At 35.2% G+C, this 22386-nt stretch overlaps 4 protein-coding genes across 8 annotated transcripts; all 4 read left to right on the plus strand.

Moving 5' to 3' along the window:
• Positions 1 to 1460: 1460 nt before the first annotated feature.
• Positions 1461 to 7576, plus strand: LOC114719805 (endo-1,3;1,4-beta-D-glucanase-like). 4 transcript variants are annotated; one of them, XM_028905354.1, is made up of 8 exons: positions 1461 to 1687; positions 2275 to 2296; positions 3120 to 3246; positions 3517 to 3607; positions 3802 to 3891; positions 4346 to 4446; positions 5720 to 5856; positions 7348 to 7576. In XM_028905354.1, exons 1-8 carry the CDS (start codon positions 1540 to 1542, stop codon positions 7367 to 7369), a joined length of 738 nt encoding a protein of 245 aa, XP_028761187.1. In that variant the 5' UTR covers positions 1461 to 1539; the 3' UTR covers positions 7370 to 7576. The 4 variants fall into 4 exon arrangements, with proteins under 4 accessions (XP_028761187.1, XP_028761179.1, XP_028761204.1 ...); XM_028905346.1 differs by lacking the exon at positions 7348 to 7576 and adding an exon at positions 6539 to 6578; XM_028905363.1 differs by lacking the exon at positions 7348 to 7576 and having other exon boundaries at positions 1463 to 1687; positions 5720 to 6189.
• A 1400-nt stretch (positions 7577 to 8976) lies between these two features.
• Positions 8977 to 11452, plus strand: LOC114719850 (40S ribosomal protein S15a). The gene is made up of 4 exons (XM_028905409.1): positions 8977 to 9042; positions 9876 to 10013; positions 10109 to 10269; positions 10977 to 11452. Exons 2-4 carry the CDS (start codon positions 9881 to 9883, stop codon positions 11073 to 11075), a joined length of 393 nt encoding a protein of 130 aa, XP_028761242.1. The 5' UTR covers positions 8977 to 9042; positions 9876 to 9880; the 3' UTR covers positions 11076 to 11452.
• A 2482-nt stretch (positions 11453 to 13934) lies between these two features.
• LOC114719793 (mitogen-activated protein kinase 16) lies at positions 13935 to 20029 on the plus strand. Of its 2 annotated transcripts, none has more exons than XM_028905334.1 (10): positions 13935 to 14698; positions 15566 to 15974; positions 16120 to 16247; positions 16338 to 16397; positions 16986 to 17135; positions 17471 to 17626; positions 17710 to 17921; positions 18503 to 18604; positions 18737 to 18915; positions 19221 to 20029. In XM_028905334.1, the coding sequence occupies exons 1-10, from the start codon at positions 14675 to 14677 to the stop codon at positions 19481 to 19483; spliced, it is 1683 nt and encodes a 560-aa protein (XP_028761167.1). In that variant the 5' UTR covers positions 13935 to 14674; the 3' UTR covers positions 19484 to 20029. The 2 variants fall into 2 exon arrangements, with proteins under 2 accessions (XP_028761167.1, XP_028761160.1); XM_028905327.1 differs by having other exon boundaries at positions 13939 to 14698; positions 18737 to 18897; positions 19204 to 19838.
• Positions 20030 to 21030: 1001 nt separating this feature from the next.
• Positions 21031 to 21962, plus strand: LOC114719856 (guanylate kinase 3, chloroplastic-like). Its single transcript, XM_028905421.1, is given in 4 exon segments — positions 21031 to 21513; positions 21515 to 21644; positions 21647 to 21706; positions 21709 to 21962. Coding segments are annotated over 4 exon segments (714 nt in total). The 5' UTR covers positions 21031 to 21243.
• The last annotated feature ends 424 nt before the right edge of the window (positions 21963 to 22386 follow it).

The following is a 22386-nucleotide window of genomic DNA, read 5'->3' on the forward strand; positions in this document are numbered from 1 at the left end:
AATCCTAATTAAGTAGAAGAGGGAAAAAAGATGTTAAGGAGGATGATTATGGTGTTTTAGGAAAAACATGACATGTTTCTTATAATTAACTAACTTACTTAACTTTCTTAATCTAATTAAATTAGTTAAATAGGTCTTATATTAAATATCAGAAGAGTGTTATAAATAATTAACTTAATTAATTTTTTTAATCTATTCAAATTATTCAACTAGTTATATCATAAAACACTTCTTAGCGTTATCAATAATAATGTGTGTAATGGGTGAGGCATGAGAGGGACCCTGATTTAATTCATCCTGTAGAAAGTCCATAAACCACTACCTTGGTCCTAGACTAATTTAAGGTGTGTTTGGATTAGCAGTAGAGAAGTAGCTTTTTTTTTCAATATGATTTTTACATAAGTCAGATTGAGTAAAAGTTAGATAGAGTAATGTGATTTATGTTTGAATTGGGTTTTAGAAAAAAGTCAGTTTAAGAAGCTGAAACTTGTTTGGATGATAAATGTAAAAGTAAGTTTGGATGTAAAATGACTTAAAAGGACATGAATTTTATTAAATAGCACATATCTAATATTAGATATATATATATATATATATATATAAAATGTGACTATTTTTTAAGAAGTAAGGAAAATAAAATTATTAAAAGTAAAGAAATTTAATTTATTATTAGAAAGAAATTATATATAATGTGACTATTTTATAATAAAGTAATGAAAATAAAATTATTAAAAATAAGGGATTAATTTATTGTTAAAAGAAATTATATATATAAGTGACCATTTTAAAAGAAGTACTGAAAATAAAATTATTGAAAATAAAAAAAAAAGTTATTATTAGAAGGAAATTGAAAAATAATAAAATACTTAATTAATATATGTAATGGAGAAAAAGCATGCAGGAGGGTCAGTTAGGTAAAAAAAAATAACACCCTAATAAAATACTCCAATATTTTCTCAACGCAGCTGCGCATCCAAATAAAAGCATCCAAAATAAGCTTCTCCCAAAAGCCCATTGGGCCTCACAAGTCAGATAACCCATCGCAGATCCAAACATGTAAAACTACAGTCACATTAAAAGCCAGATTGGGACGCACGTTTGGGGGCCCAAACGTGATCCCAAACGGACCCTAAATAGATTAATAAAATAAGTTAAGTCAATTATTATAATAAATAGTTATTTTTTTAAAAATATCTTTACTAATCAAATTATTGGTTAGAATTATTATTATTATAAAGATTATCAAAAAAATATAAAAATATAAAAGATAATATAGATTAGATTTTATATTTAAAAAAAAATCGCATTTTTCGGTTGTTGCATTTGGCCGTTTCTCGTTAACGTTGAACGTCACTGTTGACGCCAATCGAACTTCCGTTTGGGGTCCTTCCTCCTCACTCATCTAGAGGCAGGCTGCAGGCCCCTGAAAGTTCCGTTCATCGCCATTAAATGCCTCCAATTCCCTCGTAAGAGAGGAAGCATCGAGCTATCATCTTCACTGTGTGTTGTGATTACTGGAGTCAGAAGAACAATCAAGAAATGTCAGGCCCAGAGTGTTGCTCAAACCCTCCAACCCTCAACCCAGCTGCTGGAGCTGGCCATGTTCAGAAAGTTGGTGGCATAGATACTTATGTCACTGGCACCGCCGACTCCAAGCTTGCCGTTCTTCTGATTGCTGATGTTTTTGGTAATTTATTCATTTTTATCACTTCTTTCACTTCCATGAAGCATCTTTGTTTTCTGATATGCCTATAAATGATACTCTGTCAAGTTCCCATTCCTGGGTTACAGAAGGTATTTGTTCAAAAGATCTAATAAATTCCAGTTATCATGTTTCAGTTTTGATTAACCTCTGCCATTTATTTCTGTGACATGGGGTTTTACTTCTGGAAGTCTATTCTGAATCTTATTATTGCATGATAAAGCATTGTTTAGAGGCCCCCGTTTTGGATGAATGGGGCAGAAGTTTTAGAATTTGTCTATTTTTTGTTCCACATGCCTTTTGGGCCGCATGTGTATTTGTTTTTTGCTTTTCTCTGTCCAAATACATGTGCATGATAGATTTTGGTTAGAAGGTGTATTTTCACTTGAATAACTATTTTGGTTCAATTTAAGATTTTTGCATGCACACGATATGGCTTTTTATCGTGCTAAAGAATACTAAAAGTATCTTTTAGAGGCTGGGGTCTTTACTTCGACTTGATGATAGCATGTATCAGCTCTGGACGTAAATCAATATAATTTCTAACTTCGCACGTTCAACTTGTCCTGCAGGTTATGAAGCACCAAATTTGAGGTACGACTAACTTATCTGTCTACTTTTCTTGTTTCTTATTTTAGCCGGTATACTTGTTTTCGTAGTAAATTACTTAGGTGTCCTGTTCGCATCAAACTGTATTATAGCTGGACACCATGATCTGTTAGATTTGGTACCTGAAAATTCTTTGAATGTGATTCTATTGTAAGTAAAGGGATGAAAATAGTCAATAGTCTTTACTCTCTTAAGTTATTGTTTGGGTGTCACTTTGGAAGGGATTTCTATTGTAATTGAGGAAATGAAAATAGTCAATAGTCTTTTAAGTTATTCATTTTTTCCTTTTATCTACATCTTCGGTGATTGACATCCACTGCTAATAATATATGGATTTCTATCTATTAAAATTCAAATCCATGTTTTCTTGGATCCAATTGCTCATTTCTATTATGCATTCGTGAATTCGTGAGGTTTAGTATGGAAGATAATCTGCATGGTGTGGTAGTTGAGCCAACTTGTCCTCTTCATGCCATTAGCTCGGCTTCTGCTTCAGGTGGCAGACAGAATTTAATTTTGTTGAAGAAATAATAAAAGGGCTATCTATCTTTTACCATGCCAAAATTAAATAGATGCACTTAGTGTAATTTAGTGATCATCTTTTTTAAAAGTGAGGATGTCTGATGTCTATGATATATGTAGGTATATAACTAGGTTATTGATTTTCTTATAGGTGATATGATTATCTAGTTTGACTATATTCTTCAGCTCTTTCTTTGATTTCTTTCTCTCTCATTGCAAATTTTTGGATGTGCTTAATGGGATATGTTCCCTTCGGAAGTAAAACCATTTGTTTTTGGTTGTGAAGGAAGCTTGCGGACAAGGTTGCTGCTGCAGGGTATTATGTAGTTGTTCCTGATTTCTTCCACGGTGATCCTTTTGTTCCTGAGAAAGCTGACAGGCCATTATCTGTTTGGATAAAAGATCATGCACCAGTTAGTGTTTATGTTTATTTTTATGATATTTGAACACTTTTTATTTTACAATATCTTGTTTTATTTAAAAAGAAAACTCTTTTTTTTCCCCCCCGAATTTCACCTGAATGAAATCTTTTTGCATACTTACTAGAAAAATTCCTTCTCAATGTTATGGTTTGGATTTTGGGGTCAAACACTATGGATTGGAAAAGATAAATGTCTGATAATCTTGCTTCATTTGTAAGCTGTAATACATTATTCTCTGATTCTCTCATTTTGTTCTGTTAGGAGAAAGGCATTGAAGTTGCTAAACCTGTAATTGAAGCCTTAAAAATTGAAGGTGTTTCAGCAATTGGGGCTGCTGGTTTTTGCTGGGGTGGTGAGTGCCGCTCCTCCCATTCTCTCCTCCCCCCCCCCCCAAAAAAAAAAAAAAACTCATTTTGTGCATCTAGCAGTTTCAGATCTTTATAGGTGTATGTATTTCATCTATTTATCACAATTTATGAATTAGCAGCCATACAGTGGTTTTACTCAACTGTTTTGAGTGATGGTGACACGTATTTTTCTTCTCAGCCAAGGCTGTGGTTGAAGTTGCAAGACATGGACTTCTCAATGTTGCTGTGCTATTACATCCATCATTTGTCACTGTCGAGGACATCAAGAGTATGCTTTTTAACTGCTTTATTGTCTTGTTAAGTTGCATACTCTGTTTCTGGGAAAAAAATATATCATCTGCATTTCCTAAGGGAGGAAAACTATCAGAATTTTCTTGCAGCTTTTACTTGTATGATCAGTTTAAGCATATCCCGTAAGAGTCTTTTAAATTGCATGGAGATTTGTTCATGTGATATATGCTTTGAGAGGGCAGTTATTTACATTGGTTTTGTATACAGTTCTTTTGAAATTTTGTATTAAACTTCTTTTGTTTTAATTGATGGTGCAATGATTATCATTGGTTTTGTATATGCTTTAAGCATATTATTAGGATTTAGCTACTTATTCGATTCAGATTCATTCTCTAATTTCTGAGAGATCAAACAAAAATTGCAAAGGAAGGTCTTAAAGCAGTTACTGATATTTACATGATGTAGCAGTCGATAATTAAATTCTCTTACAGGTGTTGAAATTCCAATTACTATACTCGGAGCTGAGCTTGACAAAATTTCTCCTCCAGAACTTGTTAAACAGTTCGAACAAATCCTATCTGCTAAGCCTGCGGTACCATTTTTGCCCTCTCTTTGTGAAGTACTATTCTTTTGTTTCTCTATGAAGAGAATTTATGTAATTTGATTATAACTTGACAATTTGCCAACAACGTCAATTTCATGTTGATATAATGAAATCTGCTGAAATCATACAAATATTTTACAGCCAAAAATGTTTTGTACTTTTTCCATTTTGGATGTGTGATGACAGGTTGGATTTATTTGATAACTATTGAGTATATTCCATCGTTATCATCCTATTCTGCTGGGTATCATGCTTTTCACTATTCACCCGTTTCTGGGATAATTGGTAACATGATTACATTTTCATCTTATCTTGTGCACTTGTGCTGTTGATGTTTATTCTAATTTATGTCAAACACTATTAAAGTTGTCCGTATAATTCAGTAGAAAACAATCTTTTTTTCCTCCTTGAAATTACCTTAGTATCAATTCATCGTATTTGTGTAGCAGCACAATGTCATGCATTGTGTACTGTCATGACAATAGGATTTAGTATGTTTGGTGCTATGACTCAGTCTTCATATTTTGGAAATTCTCACTTTCATGATCATGTGCGCAAGAACATGAAAACCCTAATCATGCAATCAATTCAAGTGTCTAATTTGACATCCTAATATTGGAAGAAAATGATTTCTTATCGGTTTTTGGAAAATCTTATTACCGATTGCTGTCTCCACTTCATTGATTACATACACGTTGATGGGAGGATGCTAACCTCCTATCTTTTTTGAAAGATAATGTTGCCGTAGCTATCTTTTGTCTGTTTTTAAGTTTGTTACCATTGTCATCATTCAGTTGAAAATTCCTAGGGCATTTGTTTGATTTAAATATAAAAGCAGTTTGGCTATCCTTTTTCACTGTTTTTTAATTTTGGGAAAATTAATCTTTTGGTCCTTATAGTTTTCACTCATTTGTAACTCAGTCCCTATACTTTGACTCGGTGCAACTCAGTCCCTCTAGTTTTGACTCAATTGTAACTCAGTCCTTGAAGTTTGACTCGCTGCAACTCGATCCCTATAGTTTTAACCATTTTATAATTTAATCCCTCCTTTTATTATATATATAATTTTATTTTTCAAAAACACAAGGACTAAATTATAAAATAGATAAAACTATAGGGACCGAGTTGCAGCGAGTCAAACTTCAAGGACTAAGTTACAAATGAGTTAAAACTATAGGGACCAAAAGATTAATTTTCCCTTTAATTTTTTACGGCTATCTATATTTGATATGTCCCTGATTAACATGATTGCTTTGTGCAGGTTCCTAGTTTTGTGAAAATATTTCCTCAAGTTGCACACGGTTGGACTGTGAGGTACAACACTGAAGATGCTAAAGCAGTGTCGGCAGCCGAAGAGGCGCATCAGGACTTGTTGAACTGGTTTGCCAAGCACCTAAAGTGAGAAATCCTGTTCTGCGCAAATCTTCTATGGGTATTATATCGCACATTAGAGTAGAAGACATATATCAGTATTCAATCCACATGCATGTAACTAAATAATACATGTAGATGTCCTTTGATGTTGCTGCTGATTTGTTGGAGCAGCAAGTCATGTGCATTGTGTCAGAGCATAGTACTAGTTGTCGGGAAATAAATGATGGGGTGTCACTTGGACTTGAATCCCACTGCTAGGTTGAATGGAACAATAATTCTTTCTGTAATTGGAGCTTGTGACGTTTTCATTTGAGATATCAATCTATCATATTTTAAGGTGTTGTTTTAAAAATCTAATATGCTGCTTCTGTCAATGTAACTTTTGACGTTGTGTGATTTGAATTCTCAAAGTCTTAAATTCTCCATCTTGCCTCCTCATGTTGTCTCTATTACAACGCTTCTTCCTCTTTTTCTAAAATGGTAGCCTTTTTTTGAGATTCAATCTGTAATTAATGCCTTGATAAAATAACCCACTTTGGCCTTTGATGAAATCTCATAAATCCCTTTAAAAGAACATTTTATCAACTTACACTTTAACCTTGTGTTTGCATCCATCCACAATAATCAAGGCCTTGAACTTTCTCCATTGATAGCCATAACCAGGTTTGCTGGGTCATTTCCTTAAAGTCTAATTTTTACGGTGAAGGTGGATGCCTGCTTGTCTGTCTTGATTTCCAGAAGCAGATATTCTCAAGTGGACCGGTTCTATTAAAGGAACACTAAAGTCAATTTTTGACTTGATTTATGATAGGACCCCTAACAAATGCTTCCAAAATTGATCATGTAAGGTATAGATTTACTCCCGAAAATAAAAATAAAAGCTTTTATACAATACACTGATACATAGAGCATTATAGAAAACCCACTTTGATGTTACTGCTACTGAGACAAATGACACTGATAGAAGGGGGATAATTATTTTTTTCAGATGAGGATAACAAATAGAAAAAGAGATTAATCCACACACGCTACAAACAAACTTTTAATCGTAGAGAGCGGAATCTCTAAAAACATAACGAGAGAGGAATGGCTCCCTACACCAAAGCTTGACTTGAAAAGTTTTTCTTCCTCCGCCTTCGCCCTTCCCCATTCATCTCTTTATACATACACTTCTAACTTTCCAACTTGCTTCTCTTAGCTTTTCATCATGACTACCTACTTTTGCTCCTCTACTTTTTCTGTCTCGTCCGGTTCTGAACCCTTGTATTTTCTTCTAGACCAGTTTTTCCCCGTTTTCTTCCCTCTTGACGCTCCTTTATGTCTGGTTGTGAGTTTTGGCGGCAGTGTCCTATCAATTTGTTTGTTTTTTGTAAATGTCAAGCTGAGAAACTTGATAATTTTTTATCTGGAAACATTTGGGGAAGTTGAAGTAAAGCAAAGTCTGAATATTTATTTATGAAATCTGGCACGAAGCAGCATGCAAGGATAATGAATAAGGAAATGAATTTCTTCCAGGTATCCAAGGAGCAGGTGTTAATGATTGCTCCGAATTCTTGGATGCAGTGTATGTCTGCATTTCTGATGGGAGTTTTCAAACCCAGATGATGCCTATCTGGTTGAATTTGCTAGAAGATGAAATGGATTTTCTTTCTTTCTTTCTTTTTGATGGAAAGGTGAAATGTATTGGTGCTTGGTTTCACGGATTTGTTTGGCAGTTAAGATCGTCAGTTATGTGCAAGTGTTTGAACAAGTGATTATGCTGAAGGAATAAAGTTCGTTTCATTTCCTGAAATTGACCAAACAAGTGTTTTTTCTTGAAATAAATCTCAGTACAGTGAGTTCTAGAAATTTGGATTCCCAGATATATGGTGAGAAGAGTAAGCAATTTTTCCACTTTATAATATTCATTCGTTTTCTTTCCTTTTATTTAAAGGGGCCTAAGGTTACAAACAGATGGAATCTATTGACTTTTGATTTATGGAGGAACTTATATGTCACTAGGTTACAAGATGATCGGCTATAATATTAACTCTGATCTCACAAGTGCATAGTGAGACCTAAGATGTTAAACTTCAATTTTTATGTAGTTCTTTTTTTTTTTTTAGCCTTGTTTTTATTCGTTTGACCGACAGTTTATAGATAGATAGCTACCAAATAAAATGATGGTGGTATGTTAGTAAAAGGGTTGATACAATTCATATATTTGGATCCATTGCAATGTCTTCTAAATAAGAAATTGCTAAAATTGGTGTTATAAAAACAACACAATTTTATTATATGTGAATTTTTTATTTTATTTATGATAGAATTATTTCCATCCAAAGGGTCCCCATTCAGTGCTCATCAGGTGATGAGCACCCAATGCTCATCACTTGATGAGCAATCTGGACCAACGGTCCAGATTTAATATTATTAAATAATTATTTTAAAATAGAAAAAATTATATTTTTAAAGAATGATAGTTAAGAGATTACTTTTATTTTTTATCCTATATCTATTAAAATAATTATTTTAAAAAAATAAAAATAAAAATAAATTTGAACCATCCAGATCAGATTTGGACGGTCCAGATCTGATGAGCACTCAATGTAAATCCATCTTGAATCCTTTTTTATTAATAAAATATTAAATTGACAATCTTTAAATACACTACCTCCAGTCCTTAATATCAGAACTAGTTGACTAATTTAAGTAGATTAAGAAAGTTCGTTAAGTTAGTTATTTGTAAAAAATGAATGTTGTCTTTCCTAAAATATCCTTCATAATTAAGTATATTGGTTAGAATCATCATTATTACAAAGACTACCTTTGAAAAAAATAGATAAATACGAAAGACAAAGTAGATTGGGGTCTTATATTTTTTTTGGTACAAATTGGGGTCTTATATTTAAAGTCAAAATAAAAGTCAAATAAATTCTTATATTAAAGACTGGAGATAGTATTTTTTTGGGCCAATATGAAAGAAATTTTTTTTCAAATAATTATTATTTTCCATGAAAAGGGCCTAAACAGAATAAAGTCCAAGATGAGAATTAGGTAACGCCCACAACTTATTCATTGGGCTCAATTAATGGAGAGCCCAAATTTCAAAACCCTAGTTAGACATGAAGGCGCTTTATAGGTATTCTTCGTTTTGCTTGTGATCAGTCTCGATTCCAAAGCGTCGACCGTATTCGCGCCGTTTCTCTGAGGATCCTCTGTTCCGAGTTGGTAAGATCCGGCTTTTACAGTTTCGAACGCTCTCCTCTGCTTTGAGGGAAATGTATGAAATTATAATTCATGATCTTGTTAATCCGCTCTCCTGGGGTTACTTGTGTTGTACGGAGAATGGGTGCATGCTGGTTGTTTGTATTGTTGTCATTACCTATCGATGCTGTATTGCATATTGTGTACTTGAATTGGGGAACCACAGTTTAAAATTTGTTCTTTAACAAGAAGTGTTAGGTGTGATTTTGTGTATACCTGACCAAGGAACACAACTGTATGAAACAAGCGATTTTTTTTAGAAATTATGGGAATGATTTGATAACACGAAGGATTTGAAGTTCGGCCATAGTTGAACAAAGCGAAGTTGGTTATTGAGGCAGCTCTTAGTATTCTGCTCGTCATTTTATTTATTTATTTATTTTTTTTTTGGAGGGGGGAGCGGATTCATGAGTTAGAGGCTACCTGAGTCTGCGCTATTTTTGGGTTTTATGTTTGCAAACTTGTTATTCTTGATAATTTGAATTACTATCGAATATCTAATGTTTAGGTGTCGATTTGCTCCAAGAGCTAGTGTTACTTATGGCTATTTTTTAAGTAATGGATGGATGGACTTGTAGCTTCCATTCAAACTGGTAATGTTGATTAATGATGTGTCTCTTTCATCAAGGGAAATAAAAGAGAATGGAAGTGGTTGTATAAATATGTCTAGATTGTATCATGAAAAGCAATTTGAACCTTTAAATATGGATTTTCTTCCACTTATTGCTCACTTGTGTCTTGCATTAGTCTATTACTTTGTTTTAGAGATCGTTAACCCTTGCCAAACTTTTTAACAGTGACAATGGTGAGAGTTAGTGTCCTAAACGATGCTCTGAAGAGTATGTACAATGCTGAGAAACGGGGGAAACGTCAGGTCATGATTAGGCCATCCTCAAAAGTGATCATTAAGTTTCTTTTGGTGATGCAGAAACATGGTATGTCTCAATTTTATTTCTTAAAGCACTTCCCTTATTCTTGGAATTGATTATAAAGATTTTTTGGTGATCTCGCTCATTCTGCTACTTTCTAGGGTACATTGGAGAGTTTGAGTATGTTGATGATCACAGGGCTGGGAAAATTGTTGTTGAGTTAAACGGAAGATTAAATAAATGTGGTGTTATTAGTCCCCGTTTTGATGTGGGTGTCAAGGAGATAGAACCTTGGACTGCAAGGCTACTTCCCTCAAGACAGGTTAGCTAAGAAGCTTGCTGTGCAATTGCTTGTAATATGAAATCTATGAAATCTTCTTGTTTGTTGACTCTTATGGGGCGTTTGGATTAGCTTCTCAGCAAGACGACTCTTCTCACATACTTACCTCCTACATAGTAAAATCACTTTCAAAAAAGCTAATTCAAACATAATTTAATTTGTCTATAGCTGATGAATGCCTCCACTTAGCATCATCTTAGTACATTTCATTTATTTTAGATGATTTGGTAATATCGTCTAGCTCACTGAATTGTCCTGCTGTGTTTCTATGAATCTTTCTAGACAACTGTTCTTCATTTTTCTCTATAAGCATGGCTTTTATGTAAGGTTTTCCTGTTAAGTTATAGCAAAGTCTTCTGGCCTCCTGGCCTATGGTTCTTGTACTTTTAAGTCAGGATCCATATATTCTCTAGTTTTATGGCTCTTCACTTGTAAGGTTCAATGTATTTCTTGGGCTGCTATGACATGAGCTTGCTATTACTTGATAACCATGCTAACTTTACACGGTCGATTACGCATGGGTTTGTTTTTCGTCTTCAGGCCTTCCGCCCATAGGTTTTCAGGAAGCATCTTTCCCCCTTTCTCACAGCATTGGAAGTAGTGCCAATCATTTGAAATGGAAAAAAGTAATATATATTGTGTTCATACGGTTTCCCTGTTGGCCCTAATCTTTGATCATACTAATGCAGTTTGGCTATATTGTCTTGACGACCTCTGCTGGTATTATGGATCACGAAGAGGCTAGGAGAAAGAATGTTGGTGGTAAAGTGTTGGGTTTCTTTTACTAGGCATGTTTTTTGTTTTAGGAGAGCGACTCCAGTTTTGAGACTCCTGCCCACTGTAATGACGAAGTGGTAATCTCCTAGTGCTATCAAGTTTAGCTGAGTTGTTTCCTGATGAGCTTTTGTTTGTCTCGCAATTACAATTTCGTCCTTATGATTAATCAGACATATGTACTTTCGTTCCTATAATGCCAAAATATGATGACATCCCTTTGCCCCTTTTCTTCAACCCTCCTTCTCGGGAGGGGATTGTTTTGGGCTTCATATGAATGTTGTATCTTTCTCGTAGTTGCACCTCAATTATTCTTCCATTTTTGTGAGAAAGGATGATTTTATTGTTCCAAGCATATTCGGTATCTATTATACAAGATTTTGTAGTTCTAGCTGACCATTCTAGTGCTTTGACCAAGTTTAATAGATAGTTTAAATAACGCGTGCTTTGATATGACGTTGACACCAGTGTCATCCATAACCTTTGATGGAACATAGTTTTCACTAATTTTGGCCCCTTTGGCTGATATAAGTGGTTTACCTGTGTTGACGCGTGGTTCATTGGCAGCGGGCAGAAAAGTTGTACGATCTGACAATCAGTGTGGGAAATGATTTGAAACCAGCTTGACTTTTTCGGGCGATTATTTGTGGCTGTGTGTTCGTATATGAAAATATTTAAGTAGATTGTATTTTAACGAGATTTTTGTCCATATCAGTCAATATCACGTCAACAGTCGAGTAATCTAGCGGCAAGAAAACTCGCAGGTTTGATCCTGAAGCCTATTAATACTGGACCCTCTAAGTAAAAAGAAGGTTTATTTTATTTTGGCCAAAAAAAAAAAAAAGAAAGATTATCAGAGTTGTATTATTCATTGATTATGAATTGTGCGACATATTTCAGGATGTGTGTCCATAGCAAAGGTGCATAAAAATAGAGAATTTGTAATTTCAGAAGGATGTGCGGTGCCCCTTACATCCACGAAATTTCAAAAATAGAGTTTCTTCACAAAAATGAAAGAAGGAAAAAAAGTACGAAACGAATAAATAAATGAATAATACATGGAAGGCATGGATTGACTTGCCTGTCTGGTGATGGTTGTTATGTAGGATTATGGTTTTATGGTGACCACTCACTGGTCAGTCACAGCTCAAGTTGCTAAGAAAATGGTCCCTCCTAAATCCAAACCCATGTCTCAAACATTAAAGCTCCTTTATTTTCCTTTCTTTTTCTTTCATTTTGATCTCAATAATGTTGTTGTGTGTCTTTGCTGGGAGCCAAAATCACCAATGAAACAAACAGATGAGGCTGTGCACTAAAGTTGAGAATTTTGATATCTCCTGCAATTTGGGAAGTAAAAGAAAAAATATTTTAGTAGAGTTTCTTTTAGTCTTCTTTTAATAGTGGAAGGGGGCATGTGGGAGACGGTTGTTAAGGACTTTGAAGCATTGTGGGTGTCATTATCCCCACCAGACAGAAAAATTAATTGCCTGGTTCCACTTTCCACAACTTTATCTTCTTGTTTAGTTAATTTAAATTGAAGTCTTACTCTTTGAAAATTATTCTCTGTTTCAACTAATTTGAACCCAGTATGTCTCTTCTTTCCTGTCTTTTTTACTTTTCCTATTTGATAACCTTCTCTCTCATTTTCACACAACAAATCAATTCCATTTCTCAAAACTATAGCAAAATGGTGAAAAGTTCTTGTTTAGGAAGTTTTATTGGTTAGAAAGACCTAATATGTTTTTATACATAAAAAAATATTGGTATTTTATATGATTTCATACATATAAAGTATTTGACTTTGTACTGGAATTCAGGTTCATTTGACCAATAAAATTTTTAAATAAAGACTTTTCATCTATTTTCTCTAGAATTTTAAAAAAATTTCTTTCATGTAAGCTCCATTTGGTCTCAAATTATTGCCTGTTCCCTGGACAGCAGAAAAACATATAACTTTTCAAAGAACTTCAACTGTGCGTTGGTATAATCAATTTCATATCTGTTTCAAAAGTATTTTCTTCTTTATATCTAGAAAAAAAAAAGTATTGTGACCAACTTCTGCTTAAATAAAAAAACAGGAGAAATTTCCAATGCAGAAAAAACCAGAGATTATTTTTAATTAAATAAATATTATTATTCTGCGACAAAGTATGTGGCTGAAAAAGATGATATTGGATTGGAGATTCCTTTTATTTAATTAATAACCAATTAACTAATACCACCGTTTCCCAGCTAGAGAACTCTTCAGCCCATGTGACGCACATGCTCTTGTGGCATTAATTAATGGTGAGAATTTCTTTTAATAATTTTTATTCAAAGAGATAAACAATCCCATGTGTTTAGAAGAAAATAAAATTGTCATTCTTAAAAAGAAAACGAATTTTCATTTTCTATGAACTTCATGGATAGTTTAATTATGATGCTGCTAAATCCAGAAGTATGACTTATTACTGGTCATTATGGTAATTAAATTGATAAAAATTACAATAATTAGTAGAGTGATAACATATTTGAGTTTTAAATTATAAAATTTTTATTAGCGCCGATATCATGAAAGAGAAAAGATCTTAAAATTGTCTAAAATGAAAAAAATAAAAATAAAAAGTGAAAAGAGTGATAAATAAAAATAGGGAATTTAATAATAAATAAAACTGAAACATTATTTGAAAAGCATGTAGTTGTCATATTCTTGCATCAGAACAAAATAAAAATAAAAATGTAATAAAATATTAAACACTGATAACCCCTTTTCCTTTCTCTGCTTCCAAACATAATATCGTTATTTTAAAATCACAATTTTTCGAATTAATGATCATTTTCATTCGCACCCTGTCACGTTTCGGAGTTCTACGCCACAAAGCCTTCAACTTGAAGTACAAGGCCTCTGTGGGAAGCTGATTTCTTACTTGGAAATATTTCCGTTGAAATCTGCATAGTCTTCTTCTTCGATTCCTACCTTCTTCACACACAACAAAAGAATCTTATTATGCTCTGAAAGCCGGAGCATTTCCCTTTTCCGTCTGCATATATTATATTCACTTCCTTTTGCCGCTTTTGAGATTATCGCCATAGCAGATCCTCCCAAGATTAGTTTTTTCCGCTTATGCTAGCTCGGTAACATACCAGAGCGCATTTTCTTACGTGATCTGTAACCTGGAAGTTACCAGCTGCATTTTGTTACTTCCGCCAGCTTGTCTTGATTATGTTGTGTTTGATAAAGTCTCCCCCTTTTTTGATTTAAATATAGAACTATCAGAGCATTTGATCCTTAATTTGAACCCTTTGTCTTTTCTTTTATGACCCCTTACTTTCAATCCTAGATGCTACTGTAGCTGCCAAGCTGAACCGCGTCTCTTTCCGTTTTGAGCTTTGTTCTTTGTTCTTTTATGTCGAAGGTTTCTAACTTTTTATTTGGTTTTAAACTTGCACTTTGATCACCGCGTGCCTAAGCGTCATAATACCAGTTAATCGTTTTTCCTTTTGAAGTTTTCGCTTTTCTGGGTTTTGAACTTGGTCGTAGGAGTTGGGGGATCTAGATTTGAGTTGAGAGAAGGGGCTGTTTGATGCACCTATTGGCCTAAATCATTGACGGGTTTTATGCCAAGTTGCCTAGATGCTGCCTGATCAAAGAAAAAAGGTAAAGCTTCTCTTCTGATATATGTGTAGCTATAAATTATCTGTGGTAATTCACTTTGGGGGAGAAATTAGATGCTTATTGAGACAATGAATGGTCGTTGTTTTGTTGTTTTCTGCATCTCTGTGACTGCACACAACTTGTACCCACTGGTCACATAGTTGTGATCTTATTTATTCTGTGTCATTCGTTATGAAGTTGCCCTATTCCTCTTACCTTTTTTCTTTCGGGTATTGTGCTTGAATGCATATTTGATCTATGTCTTGTTTGGGATGAATGATTTATCAGGCAAATGTCTATGCTTCACCGCGGTGCTAACTTGTCTAGTTCTGGTTTGTATGAGACCTAGCTGAGCATTTCGCATCATTTAGGACATTTCTTCTCCTCTTGCAGATCCTGTTGTATCTACTGGCCATTGCAATCGATTTATATTGGCTTTTCTTCTTTTGCGCTCATGTTATATGCTTCAAATTCCCATTATCCTTTTTAAGTTTAACAATATTGAAGCAAGTTTCGCTATAGGATTTTGTTCCTGAAGAAAAGAAAATCTCTTTACTATTAGAGATGATAAGCTCATATATGTTCTTGGCGATTAATTAGACCATCTCTTGACCAAAGAAAGAAAAAACAGAGAGAGGGTAAACCATCCGGTGATGCTCAATACTCCAAAACTTGGGGGCATATTTCAGTATTATTTTTTCACCAATGGATGCAGAACTTGGACGAATAGCTTGTTCTTTTCTGGTTTAATATATGTACACCATCTTTCCCCTCAATGCAGAAATGCATGTTTCAAATAATTTAGGCCACGTGCATTGATTTGACTTTAATTACTTTCTGCTGAATTGTTTATTAACTGTGTTTATGCAGTCATCTGTGGATGTGAACTTCTTCACAGAATATGGTGAAGGGAGCAGATACAGAATAGAAGAAGTAATTGGTAAAGGAAGCTATGGTGTAGTTTGCTCCGCGTCAGATACACACACTGGAGAAAAGGTTGCAATAAAGAAAATTAATGACATATTTGAACATGTCTCTGATGCTACTCGTATTCTTCGTGAGATTAAGCTTCTTAGACTCTTGCGTCACCCTGATATTGTGGAGATCAAACATATCTTGTTACCACCTTCCAGGAGAGAATTTAAAGATATATATGTCGTGTTTGAACTCATGGAATCCGATTTACATCAGGTCATCAAAGCAAATGATGATCTGACTCCAGAGCACTATCAGTTCTTTCTTTATCAGCTTCTTCGAGGCTTGAAGTACATACACACAGGTTATAATCTTTATATAATCAGAATCTTTTTCATGGATAGCTTGCTCTAGCAATCTTTACTTCTATTAACCATTTAGGTTTTGATTATAACAAACTAGTTGCTGATTTTAATTTGGGATGATACTGAACTTCTGAATGGTCCCAGCAAATGTTTTTCACCGTGACCTAAAACCAAAAAACATCTTAGCAAATGCTGACTGCAAACTCAAGATCTGTGACTTTGGTCTTGCCAGAGTAGCATTTAATGACACACCCACTGCCATATTCTGGACGGTAAGAATCTCTTTTTCCTGAGACTATAGAGCCTTGAACATGCAGTGTTGTCGTTTTTCATCATGCTTATTTCCGTTTGACTACTCACAGGATTATGTTGCAACAAGGTGGTATAGGGCTCCTGAGCTGTGTGGATCCTTTTTCTCCAAGGTGCTCTGGTGCAATATCTGTTACATATTTATTTTGGACCCTTGATTTCTTTATTCAATCCCTACTCCTGCTTGGACTTTGAATTACGGCAGGTCCCTTTCCCTTCCCCCTTAATCCTGTTTCTTTCCTTCAATTACACATGCTAGGGACCTCTTGAACTCTTATATATTTTTTAAAATAATTGTGTGCTTGGGGAAATCTACTATTCTCTATGAATCTTCTACTAAAATTACTAAAGAAATATTTGTTAACAAATTGTCTAGCTCTCTTCTCTTTTTGGAATGCTGATAAGAACCTGTGACATTATCTGGACCGTGATTTCTAAGTGTCTATTCTCAATATATGGACTTACCCCCTTGTGAAAGCTTTAATGGCAACTTGGGTGGCCTCTGGTTGGGTAAACTGTACCTTTTAACTATTTTTATCTATCTTGAATCCGTGGAAGGTCTGACCATGTATTAGGGTGAGACAGCCTCTCTATTTATGCACTATATGTACATGATTATTTAATTTTTAGTCATTTAATCAAGATGGTATATATGATTTTTTTTTTCTTTCTTTTAATATGAATTTTCCATGTTTTTTCAGTACACACCAGCTATAGATATATGGAGCATTGGCTGCATTTTTGCAGAACTTTTAACTGGAAAACCTCTTTTCCCGGGGAAGAATGTTGTCCATCAGTTGGACCTCATGACTGAACTTCTTGGAACGCCATCTCCTGATGCCATTGCTAGGGTCTGTAAATCATTCACCCATCTTTTTAGCATATTTTTTAAAGTTTTCTTACCACCAGTACCATATATGCAATTGCATGTGGAAGTTAAAATTTTGATTTTGGAAAGAATGTTGCACAAATAAAACTGACAATACTTCCAATAATAAACACTAATTTTATTAACATATATAATAGCATGTTATGTGTATGGGATTTAAATTTGAATGCACAAAATTATGAGAGAGAAAAAAACAGGAGAGGCCCATGAGACCCAGATAACGGGTGAACAGTGATTCTGTTTTAGTATAATATATTGATATAGACTTTCAGCAACCCTGTTATTATATGCATACAGATACGAAACGAGAAAGCTCGGAGATATTTGAGCAGCATGCGAAAGAAGAAGCCAGTTCCTTTCTCCCAAAAGTTTCCTAATGCAGATCCGCTTGCTCTTCGTTTGTTGGAAAGAATGCTGGCATTTGACCCTAAGGACCGGCCTACTGCTGAAGAGGTTGAATTGTCATGCATCTTCACTTCACTTTCTTTGTTATGTCTTGGTCTAACAGGGCATATTGTTTTTTCGAAAATTGCTAGGCTCTGGCAGATCCATATTTTAAGGGTTTGGCCAAGGTTGAAAGAGAGCCTTCAGCACAGCCAGTTAGCAAGATGGAATTTGAATTCGAGAGACGCAGGATAACAAAGGAGGACATACGAGAGCTCATATATCGAGAAATTCTGGAATACCATCCGAAGATGTTGAAGGAGCACCTAGAGGGAGCAGAGCCAACCAGTTTTATGTATCCAAGGTACTTTTCTTTTGGCTGTACATTTTGCATTCCTTAAATTTATCATACAACACAGGAATTTCTTTCATATAGTATTTGTACCCAGAAGTTAAAAAAATTTGGAGGCCTTTGTGTTGCAACTCAATATATGTGAAAGAACTCTTTTGGGCTTTTATTTTATTATCTCCTGCATTCTTTAATGGCTTTGTCTGTTATTTTGGCTTGTTATTGGATGACTTCCGGTTTTCTGCTTTATCTTTTTCTGGTGCTTAAGATGAGCATTTATTTAAGAAAAGAAAAGCATTTTCATTGCTAACCAGAAGCCATGTGGTACTTGATTGGCAGTTTTAATTCTCCATCGGTGCTCACCTTGAAGTTGAAATATTGCGTTAGAGTCTATCTAGAATTATCCATTTCTTTTTAATGCTTTCTGGGATAAAATTTTTATTGTGAATTGCTTTGGTGAACCTTTGATTCTTAAGCATCTGTAATATATAGTGCTCTATTTTGTCCGGTTTGTCACACTATTTGATGTAGCTTATCAGCCTTTCATTTTGTGCCCCTCTTTTCCTCTGGTAACTAACTCCTCCTCTTTTAAATAGTGCCGTCGACCACTTCAAGAAGCAATTTGCTTATCTAGAGGAGCATTATGGGAAGGGTGGAACTGTTATTGCGCCTGAGAGGCAGCATGCATCATTGCCCAGGTATCCTTTTAATTACCGTTATTGTTTTTGGGTAATGCAGCTTTCTTCTTGGTCACTGGCCTTTGTTCTTGTCAGCATGCCCATGTATCTGCTCCGGAATTGCTGACTTCTGATTTGAGATTGCATGTGCAGGCCATGTGTATTATATTCAGATAACTCAGCACAAAGTCCAGCCGAGGTTGCAGAAGATCTCTCAAAATGTTGCATCAAAGAAGTTGAGAAGCCACCCGTGGAGAGGACTGGTGGCATCCCTTTGGCTCGGCTTCCTGCGCAGGTTCCACAAAATATGCAAGGTATGACACCTTACTCGAGTATAGATTTTTCTCCTCCTCTCTCGATTCCTCCTTACCACTTCCCATCCCTCTCCTTAATATATTGTAAGACACAAAATGTTTGTTTACGGGTTGTGCTGTCATGTGACATGAAGGTCACGGATTCAAATTCTAGAAACAGTCTTTTTGTTTGTGGGGTAAAGCTGTGTACACCGATTTTTCAAACCCCACTTGGTGGGAGCCTTGGGCACTGGCGCCCCTTTTTTCATTAGAACGTTTGTTTACATGCTTGAATATGAGATGGTACTTACTGCTCACTTGCTTTAGGTGCAAGGCCTGGAAAGTAGTTGGTTCAGTATTGCGTTACAACTGTGGGGTAGCAGCAACAGCAGACGTTTTTGAACAGCGGCAGATGGTTAGAAATCCACCTGTTTCAGCCCAATATGCTGCTTCAAGCTGTTCATATCCCAGAAGAAACCCAGCCTGTAAAAATGAGAGGACAGAAGATGATGGAATAGAAGGTTCCAATGGTTTGCAACCAAAGCCTCAATATATGCCTAGAAAAGTTGCTGCCGCTCAAGGTGGAGCTTCAAGTCATTGGTATTGAACTATTGTTTTACATACCAAAACTTGGGTAACATCTGCCACTGAGCCTTACAGATCTTGCATCTGGGTTTGTTTCCGCCTAACCTCAGGACGATAATCTGAATCTTAACTGGTGGCATAACCTTCATCTGGAAAGACTCAAGGTAAAAACTTGAGAATGAAGTTGAAGAAGCCTCTGGCTGAAGTTTAGTTACATCTTTGTAATTTTCTGTCACTCTGATTCACTTATAGCATGAAACAGGAAAGACTAGTAGCAACAAAATAGTTCTGATCTCTGCATTCCACAATACAGCTGTCTACTTTTGTCCTAATTTTATTTTGGGCCATCACACTGATAAGTGTATTTTTCTCACCCACCTACCTGCCTGTATTGTATTCTAAATAATCATCTCGTCCTCTTTCAACTGTATTTTGAATCCAGAACTATCTTTGGTGGTACCAAGACCAAAACTTGACCCGTGGAAATTCTAGGTTGTTTCACTTGAATACTTGCTTCTACTTTTTCATTATTCTGATACCTTCAATCTTCAATTGTTCTTTCTTAAAATGTTATTGTCACCATGTGATTAACGGGTACTTGGGAATCAGTTAAGAAAATAAGTCAGAGGTTCTCTACTAATATACTTTTTTGGCCTTACTTTATTAGTATAAATAGGGACATACAGAAATGTAACGTGTCTAATTTGCATAATATTACTGTATACTTCCTCTGGTTCTAACTACAAGGATTAGTTAAAAAGTTTGTATTGATTCTAGAGACAAGGCTTTAGTTGATTTTGTCTCATGAATTTATAATTATTTTCCTAAGCAATCCTATTTATCACACATACTATAGGGGATTATTCTAAGGAGAAAAGTTTCTAATACAAAAATATATATCATTATAAATAACTAATGTGAATAGATTTTTTTTTTTCAATCTCTGTAATTAGTTTTTATACTTGGAACACGAAAAGATAGCATTATTCTAATGAATTTTTGAGAAGGGGAATATTCTAATATGGAATTGGTTATTTAATAAGAGAAATGTCGCTATCCCGTTGAATACTTGAATACTACTTCTCACAATAACAAGTAGCCATTATCTTCCAATTAAGTTAAACTAATCATTAAAAACTAAGAATGATTGTGAATTATAAGTTTATAACTGAGCCAGTTGTGTACGTCACATAGTAAGTCCAGGTTTTATAGTAATACTCCTCCGGTCCTAATTATAAGACCCAATTGACTTATTTGAGGAGATTAAGGAAGTAGTTGAATAAATAAGTGTTGTTATTCCTAAATATCCTTGCTATTAAGTGTATTGGCTAAAACTATCATTATTAGAAGGATTATTTTAGAAAAAAATGCATAAATATAAGAGAGAAATGGATTGGGTCTATAATTAGAACCAAATAAAAAGTTAAATTGAGTCTTATAATAAGGATCGGAGGAGTAGATTATATTATATTGTTAAGTAATACGCTTCTTAAGGTGTGAGCTTCAGACTTGTTGTGTCCATTATAGCCAAAAAATTCGATCCTCTGCTTGCTTTTCTTCTTGCACCGACTATTTCTATCTCTACCCCATGTTTCGTAAGCTCTTCTGTGCTGCGGCCCAATCCAATCTTCACCATCGTCACTTTCTTCCAATTTCCCACTCAAACTTTCAGAAAGCCTTCATTCCCGCCGATCTCATTCCTAATTTGGTCACTGAATCTTGCTTCGTCGCGAGATCTCAGAATATCAGACCCTTCCCGCGATTATCTTCTTCCTATTCCCGATGAGTGATTCCCGGCGGCCGTTCTCGGTTCCCATTACTGCCGTCAACGAGGCCAATAAGTCTGAGCTACTTCGTGCTCTCGAAACATCGCTGGGTTCGTCGTTCAGCTCAGAGCCTCTGATCCCAAATCCAAAGCCATTGATAATAGTAATTAGCGGGCCAAGTGGTGTTGGAAAGGACGCAGTGATCAAGAAACTTAGGGAAACTCGGGAGGGTCTTCATTTTGTGGTCACTGCAACGAGTCGAGCGAAACGACCGGGTGAAGTTGATGGGAAAAGATTATTTCTTTGTGAGTAAAGAGGAATTTGAATCCATGGTTAAGAGGGACGAGCTTCTGGAGTACGCGCTTGTGTATGGAGATTATAAAGGCATTCCAAAACAGCAAATTCGGGAATACATGGGTAAGGGTATGATATTGTTTTGAGGGTGGATATTCAAGGGGCTCAAACATTGAGAAAATTCTTGGTAATTCGGCAGTTTTCATTTTCCTTGTGGCTGAGAGTGAAATGGCAATGGTGGAAAGACTGGTTGATAGAAAGACTGAAACTTTAGAGTCGCTGCTTGTGAGGATTGCTACGGCTAGGGAGGAAGTGAAGCATCTTAAGAATTTTGATTATGTGGTTGTGAATGCTAAAGGGAAGCTTGAAAATGCAGTAACATTAGTGAGTCCATTATTGATGCTGAGAAGCGAAGGTCTGTCAAAGAGTGCTGTGGTATAGGTCATTGGCGGTTATGATTAGGTTGGTTTTTTAAGGGGCGCCATAGATTGTTAACTGCTTTTTCAGATACTTAATCAATTGTTGTCATTGCGTTCGCAGCAAATAAGAGCTGACTATTTAATTTTTCAGTTTCTGTGAATCTCTTAATTTGTACTTACTTTGATGAGTTAATGTAGTTTCAATTTTTGTGGGTATAAGCAATTTCGTTCGGAATACAAGGTCTTGCACAAAGATTGTCTAGTGCTTTGGCAAGCACATAGTGAAGTGAATTGGCAAATCTAGCACGGATGAGTTGGTGAGATGTGTTTTGACAAAGTAGTATCTGGGCTTTGATTTATACAAAAGGATTCGCACTCAGTTTAAGCTATTACAACAATGGCCTTAGCTAAGACGTTAAAAATATTGGATCCTTTGCAATTAGGCA

Source organism: Neltuma alba, unplaced genomic scaffold, assembly GCF_004799145.2.
Source record: "Neltuma alba isolate B1F8T4 unplaced genomic scaffold, ASM479914v2 tig00002179_pilon, whole genome shotgun sequence".
NCBI lineage: Eukaryota > Viridiplantae > Streptophyta > Magnoliopsida > Fabales > Fabaceae > Neltuma > Neltuma alba.

Excerpts from the sequence above, each read along its gene's own strand:
- LOC114719805 (XM_028905346.1), top strand. The coding sequence starts at position 1,540 with ATGTCAGGCCCAGAGTGTTGCTCAAACCCTCCAACCCTCAACCCAGCT. Across the intron at positions 3,608-3,801 it reads TGCTGGTTTTTGCTGGGGTG|CCAAGGCTGTGGTTGAAGTT; the intron begins GTGAGTGCCGCT and ends TTTTCTTCTCAG. Across the intron at positions 4,447-5,719 it reads TCCTATCTGCTAAGCCTGCG|GTTCCTAGTTTTGTGAAAAT; the intron begins GTACCATTTTTG and ends TGCTTTGTGCAG.
- LOC114719850 (XM_028905409.1), top strand. The coding sequence starts at position 9,881 with ATGGTGAGAGTTAGTGTCCTAAACGATGCTCTGAAGAGTATGTACAAT. Across the intron at positions 10,014-10,108 it reads TTTGGTGATGCAGAAACATG|GGTACATTGGAGAGTTTGAG; the intron begins GTATGTCTCAAT and ends GCTACTTTCTAG. Across the intron at positions 10,270-10,976 it reads GGCTACTTCCCTCAAGACAG|TTTGGCTATATTGTCTTGAC; the intron begins GTTAGCTAAGAA and ends ATACTAATGCAG.
- LOC114719793 (XM_028905334.1), top strand. The coding sequence starts at position 14,675 with ATGCTGCCTGATCAAAGAAAAAAG. Across the intron at positions 16,248-16,337 it reads CCACTGCCATATTCTGGACG|GATTATGTTGCAACAAGGTG; the intron begins GTAAGAATCTCT and ends GACTACTCACAG. Across the intron at positions 17,922-18,502 it reads ACCAGTTTTATGTATCCAAG|TGCCGTCGACCACTTCAAGA; the intron begins GTACTTTTCTTT and ends TCTTTTAAATAG.